A 20544-nucleotide genomic window follows, 5' to 3' on the forward strand; every position below is an offset into this window, starting at 1 on the left:
GCTTTCATTTTTGAAACATTGCAGCAGATGTGTTTCAGCCATGATGCATTGGTGTTAACAGTAAATAGATCTAAAGGGCCACCTCAGCCTCAAAGACTGACGTGTACTTTGTCTACTGGGTCAACCACATGCAACCATGATTTTTATGTTTACTGATACAGCGTGTGGATAAAAAAAAAAAAAAACCTGCGTTGATTTTTGTTCTATGCTGAGTTTGATGAAGTGCAGGAAGAAAGAGACACAAGAAAAGCATTTTTATATAATAGAAATACTTTTAATTTGAAGGTTTATCACAGGCATAATCGTAAACAAGAGATTTAAAAATGCAGATTTCATTTTTATCGTCATTCAAACTGTCCAACTCTCACACTCTCTCCTTACACTCACGCACACAGACTTAACACAAAGAAAAAAAAGTGACTAGAGTCTGTTGGATTAAAATGATCCACCATGGATTCACCTCAAGAGCACACACACATTCATACACTCCTGTGACACACACAAAAACAAAGCTCTGCATCGAGGGGAGGGGGGGAGTTGTATTGATGTTTGTTGTAACTTCTACCTGGACAAAGCAGAGATCCTGTCAAAAGAAAAACACAATTTTTAATCACACACACACCCACATTTGATTCATTAATAACAGAACGTGTGTATTCAAAGTGGATGTCACTCACTGTAGCTTGTCCTGCAGCAGCTCCAGCCTCTGCCGGTCAACATAGCGAGACAGAAGGGAGAGGAGGTTTGGAGGGGTGAAGAGGGGGGGAGAGAGGGACGAGGAAGGAACGCTGAGCAGCTCCCTCGTCACTGAAAACACCAACTCGGTCCTGAGAAGACAGCAAGATAAAGAGCAACGTGAGAAGAGAAGAAATTAAACAGTAAATCAGGACTTTTAGCGATGCTTACAGTGAAAGCTGTAAAGCATAAACGAACAGCCCGAGTCACGCTGCCTATCTCTGTCTGTTAGAACTGACTGCTAACGTACCAAAGCTAGCAAGAGTGACAACAGAAGCTCCCAGAAAGAGCTTTACAGTTTACTCCTTGGTAGCGGCTACAACGTCATGTGTTTTGTTGCTCTAACTGGCCCGTAAAGATGCGACACACAGAACGTTCATCAAATCATCCTCCAAGTTTTTTTTTCAAAGGCTCTGCCCTTTCCCAAACACTATCTATGGAAGATTTATCAGATGGATGAGTGAAACAAATCCACCTGGCATGTCAGGTTAACAAATGTCTAGAAAATGTGTAATTTGATTGGACTGGAAAATGTCTCATAAACCCCGGGACATGGTATTGGACAGTGCAGTACTATTTAGGGTTAATCATATTTTGGGTGTTAACCCATGCAGTACAGGCTCATACTGTCTCCGTACAGGAGACAGTATCAGCCATCACTGACAGACGATCAGCTCACCATCGATTGTCGTCCATGAGTTGACAGTTGGGGTCGGAACTCTGCATCCTCTCTCCTTCACTCAGGATCAGATACAGAAGAGTCACACCGAACTAGAGAAACACAGACACAGACAGGTGTATTTTGAGCTTGTTCTACATTTCTATTTATGTTGATAACTTCAAATTAAAGACCATTAAACACAGTGTAAGTCTGTAATTTGGTTCATTTGGGCCTACTCGTGTCCTTGCTATGGTAAAAAGCTACAGACCAAGAGCCAGGTGCTCCATCCTCAATTATTGTTTTGGACATCATGGCAGTTTAACACAGCTGTGCCATGATGAACCGCCTGCGTTAAGGAGGTAATGTTTAAGTATTTACTATAATAAGTTATCGTGCAGTCAGAACACACTTAACTCACAAGACGAGACAAGATTTAACACTTAAAAAATCCTGATTAAAGAATATATGACTAGAAAAAATATATATATTTTATTCAAGTGAAAGACAAAAAATGCAAACCTTGCAGGTAAAGTTTAAAAAGTTTTGACCACTACATTGAATTCAGCTGCTTACTTATTATTCGTCTTGTCTAACCATTACCATTTTTTTGTAAAAAGTCAAATTTTCCAAGTAAAGTAGAAAATTTACAAATTGTATTTCTTGATAACAAAATAAATTGATTTTATAATGTTGCTTAAAAAGTAGAAAATGACTTTGCTGCTCACATTGCACAGTCAGCTCCGTGTTGAGTTTTAGTAGACTGGATGGGAATGAGCACATGACTAGTACTTCTTCTTCTCTTGGGTTTACACCTGCCTTTCAACACCTAGCTACCTATCATGTGACTACCGCCAGTAGTTTGTTTTAAGGGGGTGGTGCATTAGTAGATTGAGAAGTACAAGGGGAAAAATTGACATAATTGACATGGCAGGTTTATGTCGGTTAGAAGCTCTAAATGTTGGTGCCCCCAACAGCTCCCAGCAGTGAGAGCAGGAAGGCTATCACTGACATCTCTCCATTAGTGCATGTCCATGGGGATCCTGTTCGTGCATGTGTATTTGCATGTAATTCAGCCTATGTGTGTGAAGCATGTTCAACAATAGAGTGTAAAATGTAAATTCCCCTTCAGGGATTGATAAAATGACTTAACCACTTAAAGAAATTGCTTGTTAGCTATATTCTGCAGGATATTTTTGACTGAAATATTTTGTTATCTTCTTCTAATGTGGGCTTTGATAGTGTGGGACACATCATACACACACACAACCAAAAAGTGGGTCACAAAACTGTGTCCAGTGGGCCCCCAATGTGTGCCAGGGGAAAAAAAAACAAAACAAAAAAACAAAACAAACAAACAAAAAAACCCCCAAAAAGTCTATGATGTACAGAAGCCCTCTGTGGACATACAGTACACTGATACATTTTTTAAGTTTTCCAGTGATTATAAGTAAATTTCGGTCTTTATCTCAAGTCTATGACTAATTGTCTCCTTTTCTCGGGATAACAAAACTATTTTTTCAAAAATAATAAGAAACTTCCTCATGAAATTAAAAAAATGTCAACACAGTAAAATAACATACATGCTCGCATGCCCTGAAATGATGTGCCTTTTAAGCCTGTTTGTTTTATCCTGCCTCTTTTTTAATTATTATTTTGTTCTTATTTTATTCAACTATTATTATTTTGTTTCATTTAGGGTCAAAATAGCAAAATTAGATAAATTTGAGTAGTTTAACTTTTTGGAAAATCAGGGTGACATGAGGGGGGTGGTGGTGTGTCCTGATGCCCGCCTAGTTGAGAACCACTGATCTGAGGTTCATCAGTAGCAGTATGATGAGTCTACAGTACGTGTACCTTGTTGTGTAGTACTGTAGCCAGCTGGCCCTCGCTGCCCTGAAGCTCCTGCAGCAGGTCTGTGAGAGCAGAGCTCGACAAAGACTGGATCACAGCAGAAACCGGCTCCACTAACCAGCACAGCACCTGAACAGGAGGTGGAGACAAAGGAGGGAGGTCAGAGCAGACAGTAGGAGGATGTGATGGGCTGAACATTTCATGGTTTCATGGACTTCTTTCTAAAAGCCCTCACTCTGATAAAGGATTTGCAGTTTGAAAGTACTGCAAATAAGGAAAAGTGTAGTGAGGTAGTGTGTTAGTGAGGTAGGCTACCTACCTCACTAACACAACACATCTAATTCACAAAATTTGAGTCTTGATTGATTAGCAGAGAGGCTTCAAGTAGGAATATAAACTTTAATTTGCTGTAGCTGAATTTGAGAATGAAAAAGATAATAAAATTTGAAATGGTTACCTGATCTTGCTTGTCCTTCTTGGCCAGGGTGGGGAGGTTTCGGGCAATCGCCATGACAACGGCGGCAGCCTGGGGTGACGGCAGGAAGGGGAGAAGCCTGGAGATGAGCCGCTTGCCCTTCCTCACAGACATGATCATCACACATTGCTCATCGCTCACTCTTTAAAAGATGAAGAAAACTGAGTTAGCACTCATAGAGGAGGATTAAAATGTGAATCTCTTAAATTTCCTTTAAATCAGTTTAAATCTGCCTCTGTCTCACCTGTCGTCCCACTCCTTCTCCATCAGAGAGTTGCACAGCTGCACCGTGTTGGTTTTGTGCTGCTCCAGCAGAGCCTCCCGGTCCTCCTCCGGCGTCTGCACAAAACGTTTCTCAAAGTCTTGAACCTCAAGCAGCAAACTGTACATCTGAGGAGGATGGAGAACAGAGAGAAAAGACATATGTCGGATTCAGGGGAGTTTTCAGCTGTTTGTCATCACATGTTCATCATGTACAGCTGCCGTTGCCTTACCTTCTCTACAGTGTAGAGGATCTGCCGTCTCTTATTCCAAACCTGCTTCTCTCTTTTTTCCTAAGTAGTAAACAGACAGACGGACAAATTCACCACACAGACTCCAAAAGAGACCATGAAAATATTTTTGGTAGAACTAATTCACAAAGTTAAGAATATGGATGAGTATCTAAATCTGGTACCAACAAATCTGACACCTACAGACTGAAATACCACACAAATTTCAAAGCTTCATTTTGGTGCACAAGCACCCCAAAGAGGCCCCCTGCTAGTGATAGTAAGTTTAGCTTCTAATATTGTTTTCTAGAGAACTGTAAGCAAAACCTTTTTTAATAGACAGAGATTTTGTATATTGCTTGAGGAGAAAGGAAACAAACGTACCTCATCATCCGTGCGAGACGTCACTACAGCGTCGATCATCTTTCGAGGGTTGTTGACGCTTGAGACGGTCAGTTTACCCAGAGAGCCTGCGAACTGAACTGTTGGCACAAAAACACAAACATTGACATTAAGTACCATGCAAGCAAAGATAAACCATAGACTGCTGTCTTCTGCTGTTTCTTACCAGGTCTGTAGGTGTGTTCCACCTTGGCGACCTGCGGAGTGATCAGTTTGGTGGCATGCTCCTTCTTGCTGCTGTCTCTCTCTCTTTCCTGACGTTTCTCCATCTTTTCGTAGTAGTTCTGCAAGAGTAAACCCATAAAAACATGCACAGTAAGTGAGAGAACCTAATCTGAAAAGCGCAAACATCTGCAAGGTTAGAGTAAAATAGATTCACAGTGAGTGCACTCACTAGTACAAGACATTTTAAAGATTATGTTTTAGGCCACGGGTGTCAAACTCAAGGCCCGGGGGCCAAATGCAGCCCACGGCGCAGTTTTACCTGGCCCGCAAGATCATATCGTATCTTATATCTTAATTATAACTGGCCAACTGGAATGAAGTCTGCAGAGTTCCTCCAGTATAGAAATGTAAATCTAACCTTGAATATTAAAAAAAAAAAAAAAAAAACATTGTTAAGATATAAAAGTCTGAAAAAAAAAAGAGTAGAAATAATTACAAAAAATGTCAGGAATAGGGAAAAAAAATCAATTTGTGTTTTCATTTCATATTTTCATTTTGCATCCCAAGATAATGATGGAAAATTGTGACCTTTTCTCTCATATTGTGACCTTTAAGATTCATAATTTTTCCTTTTTAAATCAAATCTTGACCTTTTAAACTCTTAACTTTGACTTTTAATCCCATATTTTCACTTTTTAAACTCCTGATCGAGAATTTTGTCGTATTTTGACCTCACAACTCACAAGAGTCACAACTTTTTAATTAATCTTCTATTTTGACCTTTTAAACTCTTGATTTTGTATTTTATCTCATATCTTGACCTATGAACTCATTTTAACTCTATCTCATTTATTTGCCTTTTAAAAACCTTATTTTGACTTTAATTTTGTGTTTTGACCTTTAGAACTTATAAAGTTGACTTTTTATCTCAGATTTGGAACATTTAAACTCATTTTATTGATTTAGCATGTCCTTGACATGGACACACAGTAATTGATACTGTGATATTTAATCATTTTGTCTTTTTTTTTCTTGGTTAAATCTTGACCCTGTTGGGCCCTCAGGTTAGACCTAAATTTAGACTTCGGCCCCTGCTGTGATTGAGTTTGACACCCCTGTTTTAGGCAGATTGTTAAAGCCAAAATATCAGCTGTAAATATCGGCTGAATTTTAATATCATGCCAATAATTCTTGCATAATTCTTAGAAAGTACGTTCAGAAGAGACAAACTCAGAAATGCATTCACACATGTAAAACTAAATAAGTTCAAATACCATAGTTTAAAACAGTACGCACAGTCTGTGAGTCCATTAAATAACGCCAGCCATTATCAAGAAGTCATATGCAGATTTCCTAGAGTGACTGTGCCTTAAAATTGCATCTCCTCTGGTCAAAAGTCAGTTCAAAATTCACAGAGAACTAACAAAGATCCTTACATTAAGAAAAAAACAGAGTTGAAAAAAGTCCTGGAGTTACAATGACAATAAAGTTGAATTTAATCTAATCTAATCTAATCTAATTTTGTAAAGCTGCTATGTATTACTTAGTGATTCCACCCATCAGTTTGTTTTGGAAAGCAGGCCACTTGTAAATCATTATGCATCAACCTGGAGAGGGTAAGAGTTGATTAGTGCACCTCTCAGGGATGTGAGCCCACCTGGTAGTAGTAGTCATCCAGGTAAGGATCTGTACTTTGCAGCTGCATCATCTGGATCTTTGTGACCCACTCCTTCTCTTTCTGGGTCATCAGGTTACTGTAAGGGTCCCTGCTACGCCGGTCTCCTCCCGTCCTGTTCCGGTCCCTTCATGGGGGAAAAAAGACCAACACCAGGAAGTTAATTCTGCTTATCTGAAAAAGGACAGTGTCTCATAACATGATTGTTTTATATGATGTATGCACGCAAATAAATCCTCACCCTCCTCTGTTCTGCATGCGCTGTGTGAGCATGCGGCGGTGCTGTGGGTGGAGGTGGGTGGTGTTGTGTCTAATGGGCGGTGTGTGGTTTGGGGGTCCGTGAGGGGGAGGTGGGCCCATTCTGTGACCGTGTGGAGGAGGAGGACCCCCGAAGAAGGGCCTGAAACCACCACCGCCCGGTAACAACGGAGGAGCTGGGCCACCACGGGGGAAACCAGCCACCTGCAGGAAGGAAGTTAAAGAGAGAGGATCCTGTTAGAAGGTGACATAATGACATGGGTCTGGAAAATGTTAACTCTTTAAACTTGTTCTTTAGTATTTTAATTGCAATTAAAATCAAAGAGTCACACAGTCCTTCACTCTCAACATCTTTCCTTAAAGTGACATAATACAGAGATTGGTTTGGTCTACTTTGATGCCCACTGAAGACCGTTGAGGGCTATTGCAATGTGGCAAAACACAACAACCAGTAAAGCTGTTACACCTCCCCCCTTAAAGCTAGCATGCATTCACTGACAAACAGAAGGTGCTGCAGGTAGTTTAATCCATTTCTGACTGATGAGTTCAAGGTTCAGATGACTTTTGACTTGTCCACCGAGCTGTCTGTGAGTTGTTAAAGTGAAATGAAACATTAAGGAGCAGTGGTGGACTTATTTGCATCACTGTGGCTGCAGGGAGACACTGATGCGGTTTAATTGAAGTTTGTTGAAGACAAAAATACATTCGATTAGCTGTGATTTAAAAAAAAAAAAGAAGTGCACTTGTGGATCACAGTTAATGGCAATTATTGCGATAAGTCTCAGCAGACCTCATTTGTATAAATACAGAATTTAACCAAGGTGGAAGAAAAGCTTGCAAATGTAGCTTTAAAGTGCTTGAATTCAGCCACATTATCAAACTGCAAAGATGGGCTTACTGGCTTCTTTTTAGCTGAAGGCTGGTGTGTGGACTGCAAAGCTGTCCACTTCTTATAAGAGTACTGCAGGCAGCTGCCAAATTCAGAGCTGAAAACAAGCACCTGGTTTGGATGCTAATCCCCCTGTTGAAAGGGACCGTTTTGTTCGACAAGCTGAAACTACTGTTTAAGAAGGAAAGATTGTCTGTGGTTGCTTTAAGCACCTTGTTTAAATAAGAACTGTCTTTCAATATTAAGCATCATCAATTCATTTCTACTTTTAGTTAACCCCAACACCAAACTCCTAATTCAGCTTGCATGTGATTGATGTTTATCCAGCAAGACTCCCATTTATCGGCTTTCCGTCATTGTTTGAAAAACTGTAAACTTTTGTTGCTGCATAACTCCTCAGTATTTTCATCAAGGTCAACAATGACTAGAACTGGACGGAGAATAATGGTCAGCTAGCTAGTGATTTGAAACTGTAACCAAACCAGGTTGCAACCTTGTTCCATCTAGAGAGAGACACTGGCTTTATGGTAAAAATCTGTCCTGCATGGACTTCACACTGAAGCACTCTAAAAGAAGTTCTGTGTTTACGGTGCCAACCTGAGAGTTGAGCAGCTGCGCCCTTTGGATCTGAGACAGGACTCCTGGAGGGAACGGACCACGGCACAGTGGAGAGTTCTGGAACAAAAAATCAAATGATTCAAAACCTCTTTAGACGGAAAATAACATTCTAGGTTCTTTAACTTTTTTGATTCGACCTCTAATATTTAAATGAAATTGTTGGAAAACACTTGCCAAGTTTTCATACCATGAGTCAGATAAAAAGATCGATACCTGTCTTGTGTACCCACAATAAACACAGATCACACTTGAAACCACTAAGAAAAAACAGAAACCTGATGAAGTCAATGAAGCTTTTTCAGACAGGCACAAAACTCCTAATTTTTCCTGAACTTTTTAGAACCAACCCAGCTTTACCCAGAATTTTCCCTGCTTGGTCCTTTGCAATATTTCTGTGCAAGATAATTTTGAGTCAATATGTGAACATAGCAGAAAAGATAAAAGACATTTATTATCGAATTTTTGATTTCACATCTTGCCCCTTCAAAGAGGAAAAAGCTTTTGAGAATAAGCAACTGAGGGAGATTTGAAAGAGGCTGTTTTGATGTTTTAATGTGTGAAAATAGCCAAACTGTCCTCATCCTCACCAATCAGAACCTTCAAACTAGACTGAAATAAAACCATCTGATAGGGAGACAGCGGAGACTGTGGGAGATTGTTGGTCAAGGTTAAAATACAGTTGCGGACAACAAGAATGCCATAAAAAAGATAGAATCAACAAGTCATGACAACATGGATTTAAAATATAAAACAAGGTTCTTCACTGTTGATTCCAAAATTCTGGCAATAAGGACATCTAGTGCCATAAATTATCACTTCATACATGTATTACTTCAACAAAAAGGTTTGAAGACCGTATGTTCAAAATGTTTGTGAATTAAATGACAGCAAAGATTTCCAGGGCGTTTTAAAGTAAAGTGAATTCAGAGCTACTGTGTAAGACACACTATTCATTCCGATTCTTTCATTTAAAAAGTGAGCTGTTTCCTATATACCAATGTGACGATTGCATCAGCAAAAAATGCAAGGATAGCCCCATCAGGACCGGAAGAGCAGCCGCCACCATCACTGCGTTCAACCTGACACTATTAAAAAGATGCCCTCGTTGATTTTGGATTGCAAGAGTGCTGGGACACAATGCAGACAGAGCGGAGGTCGCCACTTTTTAACATAGTTTTTTTCGTCATTAGGTTAATTTCCTGCATTTTAAACACAACAGCAGTAAACTTTAGGATATAAATATTGTGAAGAGCTGGTTTGATCTAAAAGACTCTTTAATCAAAGTCAACAAGTGACCAGAAAAAGTAGGCAGAGTGACTCAAAGGCTGGGAGGCTATTCTGCGACTGTCATTGTAGGCTGCATGCTTAACTACTGTCCAGTTAACTGGCAGGATTACAAATTCAACATGGGAAAATGGTGCCACTGAAAGAGCTGCACAGCTGTGCAGACAGTGCATGCTGTGGACTTCAGTGAACAACAAGGGAATAATCACACAGGAAGAAAATTAAAACATTATTTTCCCCTCTGGTACATCCTCCAGAAGAGACTACATCTTTTATCAGGGTGCATGGTGAGCCCACTTCAGACAAAGATTTGCAATGAGAGGAGTTAAAAACCCAACAGCTTGAGTCGCTCCGCTGCGACTCAGGATATGATGCACTGTTTCCAAAGCGACTCTCACAGTCTCTCAGTTTAAAAAGATTTCTGAAATTGATGTGTAATCTTTTTCTAAAAGAGAGAAAGTGCTGCACATTGAGGGTTTCTCTTTCTACATCTTTATCATCTTGAAAATGTGTAACATCTGCCTGTATGACTCCTGCTTATCACCAATTCCTTTGTTATCATCATTGTTGCATGGCAGCAAAATTTCACAGCACATAAACACAAAAATGCTTTGCTACATCATTTTCCACAGACAAATTTAGTTCCTACAGCCTTTAATTTCTCATGTTTTAGCTTATGTGTACAGCTGATGGAGGGAACAAGAATGCTTAACGGCTGAATTTTCCATGAAAAAGTAAAAAAGAAATTCACAGCATGATTTTATCACAATTATGAAAAATTCTACTTTGAACAAATATATTTTGCTGTTCATATCTGATTGCAATGCCCTGTAAACCAGCCGTCTGCGACTTCTCAAGCTGAATTGTAGATAACATCATTGGACGGCTTGATTCAAGCTGCCACAGCTCCGTTCGGATAGCTGCGACTTTCCCGAGCAACGATCTAAAACTGTCCTGTCGTGTCTCAAATGTTCTGTCTGAGCTGGGCTGTATTCAGGATCTCAAGGAACTTTACTGACGAGAGGGTGGAGGAGAGGAAAAACTCACAGCTATATTGAGGAGGGTGTTGGGTGACAGACGCTCAGGGAAAGGAGGAGGGTATCTGTGCTGCACCGGGGCTCTCACATGAACCGCCGTGGGATGGTGGATCTATACACGCACAGATACAGATGAAGATTACAAACAAACACACAAACAGAGCATGATTAACAGAGACAACGCTAACACTGACATGTTGACTTAAGCTGTGATTTCACCAAGTGGTCTGGTTTACTTCAGTTCAGTAAAAAACTTTGTCAAAAGTTGGGAAAGGCATCACATAACTTATCCCCGCCATCCTACCATTACAAGTTACAAGCCATAATGATGCATCGTTCCTTAACAAGCCGGCTCTTTTGTGCAGGAGAGGACTCCCATTTGAGAGTTGATTTTTCATTGTTGTTAAAAGACAAAAAGCCAGAATGGTGCCACCTTAAGGGCAGTTTGGGAGCTTGAAATACCGGTTCTTATTACTGAGCTAAGGCGAATAATCCAGATCTGGACAGATATTAGCCATGCAATCGCAAGCAAAATCAGAGTGTACCATACTAAACCAGACTGGACCGCTTGATGGAATCACATCATTAGAGTCTTGTTCTTAAGACCAGTAAGGATAAATCTAGTGCACTTACATGACGGACCCTTAAGCCCAGGTATAACTATGGTAACTGTTAGCCCCACTATTTAATGGATTAGCATAATTCCAGAGATTCAGAGTAAATTTGGCCCAGAAATTATTAAAGAGCGGAATCCGCAAAGCAAGTTCTCTGGAATTTACCTGATGATTCAGTGCGTGGCTCATTGGTTGTTTGGGCGGCGTCCCAATAGGCACCGCCCTCACAGGAGGGGAGCCAATCACAGGGGAAGAGGATCTTGGAGGTGGGACCCTTTCTGACAAATCCCGTCCTTCATCATTTCTCCCCTGAGGAGGTCGTTTAGGAAGGCCCACCTCCTTGATGATGGACATAAGTGTGTTATCCTGAGGAGACAGAAGATTATATTACATGAAAATAATAATAATAATACGGATGACACCGCTCTGTTTTACCCTTTTGTGTCTGTTAGTCATGTAAAGTGCAAAACATACAAAAGATGGCACAAGTTCTACGACTGTACAGGTGCATTTCAAAAAATCAGAATATTAAGAAAAAGTTCCTTTTTTTCCCCATGATTGAATTTATGAAGTTAAGCTTGCATACATTCAAGATTCATTACACACAAGGGGAATATTTCATTGTTTTTTGGCTCCAGCCTTGATGATAACAGCTTATAGCTCATACAAATCAAAAAGAGTAGCTCAAAATTTTAGAATACTGTGTAAAAGTATTAAGACATTACTGCCTATTCTTACTCCATGCCAAGTTGCATTGATGCAGTAATTTGTGCAAAAGGAATGCTGTCATAAAAGAATATTACAAGAATTATACAACCTTTGTGATTAGTGTTTTATAACATTCTAACATCTTGAGATGGTTTATTTTGAGTTTCATTGACTGTAATTATCAAATAAAAAAAACAGTCTTGAAATATTTGACTTTCTCCAGGATGGCTCTGGAATAAATGGAAGTTTAACTCAAAGCAGACATGGCTTCTCTGTGTTTGCAGCACAAGCAGGAAACTTTGTGTCCCTTACCTCCATGTGTGTAACCAGTCCTGGGGTAACGCTGACTGGCCCAAAACCCATGCTGTTCTCCCAGATACTGTGAGAGTTCATCTGTAAGAGAAAATACGAAAACATGAATTAAAATGTGGGCCAGAAAAACATCAGACACAAGTTGAGTGGAAATGTTATTTTTGTGAGTTTTTCATTATTCTGACCTGAACACAAATCCAATTTGACTATAAAAGCTATGAATAAGCACACAGATTTACATCAGAGGTTAGAAACTTCCTATGCATCAAATGTGGAAAACAAACGTGTCTTTTAATAATGATTGAACACATTTTCAATGTCTTTGTTTTACAGGTACATGGATTTAGGGCTGAAACAATTCTCTGCCTCTGGGCTTTGCTTAAATCTGCCAACGCCCATATTTGCCCTTGGTTAAAGCATTGGCATCAAGCTGTGTCGCATGCAGTTTTTTGTATGGTGCAGTGCACCTACTTGCGATTTTTTTCCATATCGTAATGTGCAGTAAAGTTGCTGCAGTGATGTTGAAAAGTACACAGCGGTGCTGTTTAATAATGTTAGAATCATGAGAACTGAAATGCAAAGGTATAAAATAAACCTTTTTACAGAAACCTGTCATTGCTTTAGAGTTTATTTTATATAAACAAGTTGTACTTCATTTAAGAGACCCATTTTCTTTTCTCATTTGTCTATTACCATCGTTCTTGAATGAGTGAAAACTGATGAATTTTAAAAATACGGATGATAATTTTTTTTTTTTTTGATTACTCAATAAATCGATAGAATACTCAGTTACATAAAGAGCTGTTTACTGCAGCCCTGGATTAAACATTTAACAACTTCTGCTTGAGCAGTACCACACACAGGCAGAATTAGTTAAGAAACAAACCTACCTGTCCCATAGGAGCGGCCCCTCTGCGCAGCAAGTGTTGCTGCTGTTGGTAACTGAGCATGGATGAAGGAGGGGGGCCAGGTGGAAGGCCTGGAGGGATTTTGAAAGAGAAGAACAGAAGATTTCTGTTAATAACAAAGAAATGCATAGAAGAGAGCTGAGAAAAACAATGTCCCAATGGATTATTGGTCATTCTTACCTGAAGTGGAGGGCCCAGGAGGCAGCTGGTGCTGGGGATGGTGGGGATGCTGGCCGGGGTGTGGGATGGAGGAAGGCTGGGGCAGGACTCTGGATCGGTCGAGTCCCTGCAGTGCAGACAGGCTGGATCCTGAAGAGCTGAGTGGTGGGCCTGGCCTCTCAGCCGCACCGACCCCAGCGATGGCCGGGTCAGCCTCAAGGATGAGCCTGGCCAGGGACTCGGCCAAGTCACCTCCACCTGCTCGATCCTCCACATCTAGGACAACATTACACTTTAGGACTTGGAACAGGTTAATTGCAAACAAAGCTGCTACCTCACATGGAGTTTGTGGGTAATTTTTTCTACATATTTGGGTCTTAATAGGCATAGACAGTTCTAAAATTGCTTCAGCTTGGAGCATGGGTACTTCCTTCAATTGATGTAATTAATTCGCTCTGGGCAAATGAGCTTTATAAAAAACAAATTTAAGTTTTTTGGTTCTGCATCTGAAGCTTTTCTTGCTCCACTAATGCACCACTGTTGTCAAGATTCAACCTCATCATTTCTCCATTCACCCATCCACCCTGTCAGACCCTTTATATTTTTAATTTGATGTTATGCTTTGTGTCAACTGCTGTTGAATAAATTGGAAATCTGTGAATATGGCCATCACATTTGGGGAAAAAGATCTAATCCTAGATCTAAAATATTACAATAGATGAAATTATCTGAAGGGTTTGCAAAGAATGAATGCTATCAGTGTCTTCTACTTGCTGCACTAACCTGGGGGAGGCACTCCAGAGGAGGATGAGGAGAACTTGAGTGAGGGGAGGGACGATGGAGGAGGAAAATGGCCTGCAGAGGAAGGGAGGGGTGTGGAGGACAAGTCTCCGGCTCCTCCTAAATCAGACTCTCCTCCCATACCTCCTCCTCCCAACCCCAGACCTGCTCCGAGCCCGTCCCTCTCATCGAGCTCAGCTAGGCGTTTGTGTTCCTCCTGCCAGTCGTCATCTGAAGAACCAGAGGAGAGACAGAGTTTCATTTTGTCACCGACAGTGAATCAATCCTGCTGTATCCTCAAGAGATGTTTGTTTGTGATTCATACTTTAGAAATAATGTTTAAAACATCAAAGACTGCTAATGTGTAGAATTTCCACTTAATCTTCTTTCAGATAATGATTACTAACATTGTATGACTGTGAAAAAAGCATGAAAAAAGCTGCACTCCCTTTAGTTTATTGTTAAATTTCAAACAGAGCTTATTTTACAAATGACTCACCGATGGCCCCAGCCCCAAATGTGTCATCATTGAACTGATCAATTTCATCTTCCTCTTCGATCAGCCCCTCATCTTCCTCCTCCAACGTACAGTCTTCATCCAGGGACTGTGAGGGGAAATCAGGGGAAAAACAACAAATAAGGAGAGGGTTGAAGGACGTGTGATATGAAAGAGGGTAAAAAGGAGAGTAAGAAAGTAAAAGGAGGAAGAGGGAATAGAGAGGGAGAGAAGAAAAATAAAAGATAGAGGGTTGGGGGCAGAAATGTTGCCAATGTATTTGTGCAGTTTAGACAGTGTGTAAGAGTTGCTTGCAATTTAATGTTTGAAAACAAGACATTATCCAGTACCTACGGTCTATGACTTCTATTTTTGTTGAAGTATATTCAAAGATGTATTGCTAACATTGGATTATTACTAGCATCATACTTAAGTTTAAAACTCTTGTATTTTAACTACCCTACGACTGCTTTGCTGAGGCACATGTGAAGATTGATTTATGGCTGTTTCAGACCTGGTGAGTGTTTGCTCTGTGAGAGCAGTGTCTCCCTGCTACCACATCCCTATTTTTCTTCATCAGTTTTACCTCAATAAAGCTCCTAACAAATGTTCTGATATCTTATATGGCCTAAGTGAGTCAGGAAAAATTCACAATAAAACCATTTTATACAAACAAGGTGATTGGCTCTGTGATTGATCAGATGGGTAGCACACGGGACTGCAAGTCTAAGTCATACGTCTACTGGTAAATTGCATGGGCTATAGAGTAAGATCAGTGGCTACAGATGGTGAACCAATTCATCAAATCTACTTGCCAAAAAATACGTAGTGCATTTTTTATCCAGGTCTCTCAGAGGATGAACAAGCTCCTTTGCTTTAAATAATTCAGCAAAAGTACAGGTCATCTCCTCTGATGTCTCCTCTCTTTTCTCCGTTGCAATAATCACAGTCTAATCAAATGCTACTTGGTATTTATCAGCTCCACCATATTATGCTCAGTTTCAGTTGCCATGGTTTCCTTTACACAAACAAGCTGAGAACTTTACATGACTGGATGACAGCTTGATGCTACAATTGTTCAAATTCATTTTTTTTTCTCTCAATCTACTCTCAATACCCCATCACGACAAAATGAAAACAGAATTTTAGAAAATTTTGCAAATGTATTAAAAACTGAAATATCACAATGACATAACCCTTTACTCAGTACTTAGTTGATGGAGACCATCAGTGGATGGCCATTTTCAGATAAAGTCTACAGGGCTCTGCCTGGACCACTCTAGGACATTCACACAGTTGGCCTTAAGCCCCTCCTGAGTTGTCTTGGTTGTGTGTTTAGGGTCATTGCCGTGTTGGAAGGTGAACCTTCGGCACAGTCTGCAATCCTGAGCGCTGCTGAACAGTTTTTTTAGGATATTAATTAAGCTTTCCCTCCATCCTGACCAGACTCCCTGTCTCTGCAGCTGAAAGCACCCCTACAGCATGATGCTGCCACCACCATGCTTCACTGTTGGGGTGGTATTGGGCAGGTCATGAGCAGTGTCTGGTTTTCTCCAAGACATAATGTTTAGAACTGAGGCTAAACAGTTTGATCTTGGTTTCATAAGACCAGAGAATCGTGTTTCTCACAGCCTGAGAGTCCTTCAGGGGCTTTTTTTCAAACTTCAAGAGGCTTTAATGTGCCATGCACTGAGGAGGTTTCCGCCTAGCCACAAACCCCGGATCAGTTGATGGCTGCAGTGATGTTTGTCGTTCTGGAACTTTGCCCCATCTACGCACAGGACCTCTGGAGCTCAGTCAGAGTGACCCTACACCATTAACTATGCCTAAAAGTTCATGATTTTTGGTGGCTCACAGATGCAGAGTGGGAAAGCAGTTATTCAGACTGGCTAAGTCAGTGACTTCTTTTCAATCTCTTCTTAAATCTCATCTTTTAAATCTCCTTAAGACATACTTTTATTGAAGAGCCTTCCCTGATTATTCTTGAACTTTAATAGCTAGTATTTACCTGATTTTATTTGAGTTTGACGTGTCTTGATCTTTTTACCTGTATCCACTTTGCTGCCTGATTACTGGTATTTTATTTCCATTGTAATTTCTTTTTCTTGTGAAGCACATTGTCAGTCTGTTTTGAAAAGTGCTCTATAAATAAAGATTATTAAGAAAAGGGATTAGCTTTATCTTGGGGATCTGGGGTTATGTTGATTACCCCATAACATAACTGTTTACTGTGTTTAAGGTTGTCTGAAATGTTCAAGCCTTCAATACCTTCCATCATCATTGGTTTCAGAATGATACAGTCACTGTTTTTAAATGAATATGTATATAAAAGTACCCAAATGTTTTTCCAAGGCATTTGTGTGGTTTATAGTATGTAAAAGTTTTCCTTCAATTTTGGATAACTGAAAACAATTAATTTCATTTTAAAGACTGACTATACCGAAGCTTTAACCCTCTGTGGTGCAGTGTTGCCTGCAGGCAACATATCACTTTTTGGCCTTGTGCTCTCACATAATACATTCCCAAGTATGATTGAATACTGGGTTAGGGTTAGAAAAAAAAAAAAAAAAAAGACAGGACCTTAAGTAACCCATAAAAGTGTTTTGACTTGTCATATGACGCTCTTGAAGCCATCTTGAACACTTTTTGTGCAGACATTCTCACACAAAACAGCTCGGCCATTGTGCTACAAAAGAACTGCAAGAAAATATATTTTCCAGATATTTCTGAGGCCGGAAAAAAATGTGTACATAATTATTGGTGGGTAAAATTTAATTTCTAGTAGTTAAATGTTGCATTTTTGATAAATAAATAATGGAAAATGGTTAAAATATACACGTTGCCTTGAGGCAACACCGCACCATTATGGAATACTGCAAACACTGCACTGTTATGGAGTGCACAATGACACCATTACATTTAGGTATTGTGCATTAAGGTATAAATCTGTGATTACTGGAATAATTGATCTCGATGAGAATGAGGATGAGGAAAGTGAAAAGTGATGTGGATCAGGATGGAGACAGTGAGGGTTAAATGTACAGCAACAAATATTACCAGAATACAGTAAGATAGATATCAAAAATAATTATTGTCATCATTAAAGTTCAAGTAAGATGAATTGCAGCCTGTTGCAGCTACTTTATAATTCCAGTATGCTTTAAAAATCTTTTTGTTCAAATTTTAAGTCATGTTTTTCCTTGTTCATTCCATAATGGCGCAGTGTTGCTTTGAAGCAACGTGCCCCAAAAAGGACCCTTCAAAAAATTGTTTTAAATTCTTTTCTTGGATTATGTTTATTTAGTCTATTTTATGACAAAAAAACACCACAAATATTTTTTTTCCACCTGGCATCATATTGCGCACCATAGAAGGTTAATAAAAACTTAACTACAAAGTGTTGCTGCAAACTTTTGTAAAATCAGATTAAATACATTTTTAGACCGTCACAAGACCCAGTCAAAGAAGTAAAACCTTTTATGCTGCACACAGTGTCAGTGCTTTTTGAATTTCAAGTGGACTTAACAGCTTTGAGACCCAGTGTCCCAAATTCAGAAGTACTTTCTGTATATTTCACCAGTTGCCTCATAATTGCTGTTGTTTGCCCATGCTGCCACCCATTCCGATACTTTTCACTCTGAAGCCTAATTTCCTTGAAATTGCATTTATGTGGCTTCTTGTATCAGTATGCAATTAGCATAAGTCAATGCTATGGATTTGATGTGAAAAAGCAAATACACACAAAATAATAAAAAAGGCACATGAAGCTAACCAGACAGCATGTATAAGATGAAGAACACAGACATGCCAGACAACTAATTTTCAAGACAACTCACGTAAACATAAAACTTTTCCAGATATTTTAGGACATTACATAGCGAAAGTATTATTTAAAACTTTGAGACTTTTATGGATCCACAAGAATCCTGATACTTCTATTCCAAAAGTGAGTTGAAAATAATTACGGATGAACAATTTAGGCACAATATTTTCTTACTATAATGCAAAAGGAAAAATACAAAGAAAGAAGGGATGCATCATATTGGTACTTGCAGAAATAAGCTTAAAAAATTAATGATTGACATTGGCAGATACGAAGATTCTGCAGATATTTACAAACAATATTTGGCTACAAAAATCTGCCTATATCAGACGGAAATATTGGCCATACTAACAAAAAACTTTGTGTTGTTCTAGGCTGGACCAACAGACCCTCATCAGCTAATCTCTTTTTTTTATTTTTAATCATCATTCTGTGCACTTTAAACTGTGTTTAAAAGGACTGAAATTTATTTATTCATTTATCCTCAAACTTTAAATTAGCTATGTGTTTTGAAGACTGAAGTTTCAGGTCTTAACTACATTGAAATACCTGCATCAGCCAAAATCATTTTTTAAACATTGGCCTATCAGATTTTGGATAAATTTAATACCACGCATCCCTAAAACAAAATAATCACCAATTAAAGTACTGACTTTATGCAGGCTTAAATGATAAATAAACTGAACCTTATCATTACTTTTTTCCTCAGACCTACACTATGTTAAGGGAAAAGGGTGTGTAATACTACCCTTTAATATTGTGATAATGGTGTGATAAACTCAATCTAACAGAATACTAAAGGCAAGATATCATTATCAGCAGATAAAGATCGTAATGTGAAAATTATTGCTGAAATTTACAACCAATATGTTGGCTGAAAACGTGTGCCTATATTAGCTAAAATATAGGCCCTATGTAATAATAGTTACACAGAGTTTTAGGCTGGATCAACAGACCTATGTTTGCAAACTCCTTTTCTTCGTTTGTCCTTACTACTTGAACTTTTAAGTGTGTTGTGTGGTTTAAGATTTGTCACTTTGCTCAACATGATCAGTATTGGCATAAATGACATTGTAAATAAAGGTATTATCAGATATTGACAAAAATCCAGTGCTCTACATCCCTGCTATATTAGCTTTGGCTGTAGCTATTTGCACTATGTTTCTTGTGAGTCCAAAATAAATCACATTTCCTCTGAGGGTAGCTGATGGCTGAGTTAAATTAGATCTGACCGCATGAAAGGTGCGTGAGAGCGTGTAAAAATTACAAATGCTGAGGGAGAGGGCATTATTTGTTTAAATCGAATCATTTATTTAATTTACTGTGATATATTAAGACATTTGTGGTGCATACACAACGAATGTTCATGTGGCGATAACGATAAAACTGTGATTTTATTGTTCAGCTCTGACATAAATCCATCAAAAAATGCAGACAAACTCCCGCACACTGTCTAAATTGGATAAATACATTAGTAACAGTTATGTCAGATGTATCTGTGCAGTTTGCTGACAATTCTTCAGTAACTCAAAGCAAGGATTACACCAACATTAGGAGCCTAGGACTTCTATTTGTGTTGTCGTGGTGTCGAAAAGGATGTCGATATAGCACATTTTTGGTATTGTAACGTACTGATGCTTTAAATTCTGGTATCATGTCAACCCCTCTGGCAACCTGTAGTTAGCAAGAGAGCCTATTAGCCACAATGCTAATGCTGACGTTAGTTACATCACGCAGGACCCACGTCGATGGAAAACTACTACCCTAAAATCGACTATAAAAATACTGTCCGGATGAAGTTAATTATTCCACACCTTGGCCTTTCACATAGGCCACAGATGTTAAAAAAACACAACGAGATCCATCTTGCCACAAGCGTGAAGGAGCGCTAATGTTCTGCACGGTTCATACCAGGCAAACGGGCTGCTTGTGAGGCCGCCGACCGCATTGAAGCAAGCAGTAGCGTAAACAATAGACAACACTCACAGTTTCAACCCCACGCAGCCAGGATATACACTCAGCTTCCTTTAAAACTTCTAATAGTCTCTCGGGAAGAGGGTTGTACAGGTTTCTTGAGGAATAATACTCACCTGAAATCGAAACATCTATCTTTAGGCTTTCGGGAAAAGAGGTGCATCGGGAGCGAAGCGCCAAATGACGCAATGGAGACGTCCAATTCAACGTGCCTTACGTAAGGACGTGA

General features: G+C 39.4%; 1 protein-coding gene across 1 annotated transcript; it reads right to left on the minus strand.

The window, feature by feature from the left end:
- Positions 1 to 252: 252 nt before the first annotated feature.
- On the minus strand, positions 253 to 20523 carry patl1 (PAT1 homolog 1, processing body mRNA decay factor). Its single transcript, XM_041786033.1, has 20 exons — positions 20432 to 20523; positions 14522 to 14627; positions 14026 to 14253; positions 13264 to 13518; positions 13066 to 13154; positions 12176 to 12256; positions 11321 to 11521; positions 10552 to 10653; positions 8200 to 8277; positions 6697 to 6917; positions 6438 to 6582; positions 4782 to 4899; positions 4598 to 4695; positions 4217 to 4276; positions 3967 to 4112; positions 3705 to 3864; positions 3251 to 3376; positions 1415 to 1506; positions 678 to 827; positions 253 to 583 (listed from the first exon to the last, which is right to left on the minus strand). The coding sequence occupies exons 1-20, from the start codon at positions 20444 to 20446 to the stop codon at positions 562 to 564; spliced, it is 2493 nt and encodes an 830-aa protein (XP_041641967.1). The 5' UTR covers positions 20447 to 20523; the 3' UTR covers positions 253 to 561.
- Positions 20524 to 20544: the final 21 nt, after the last annotated feature.

Source organism: Cheilinus undulatus, linkage group 4 (assembly GCF_018320785.1).
Source record: "Cheilinus undulatus linkage group 4, ASM1832078v1, whole genome shotgun sequence".
NCBI classification, from domain to species: Eukaryota; Metazoa; Chordata; class Actinopteri; order Labriformes; family Labridae; genus Cheilinus; species Cheilinus undulatus.

Bases quoted from the DNA above. Each gene is read 5' to 3' on its own strand.
- patl1 (XM_041786033.1), bottom strand. The intron at 11,522-12,175 runs GTAAGGGACACA...CTGTCTCCTCAG, and splicing joins GACTGGTTACACACATGGAG to GATAACACACTTATGTCCAT. The intron at 6,583-6,696 runs GTGAGGATTTAT...TCCCCCATGAAG, and splicing joins CGCATGCAGAACAGAGGAGG to GGACCGGAACAGGACGGGAG.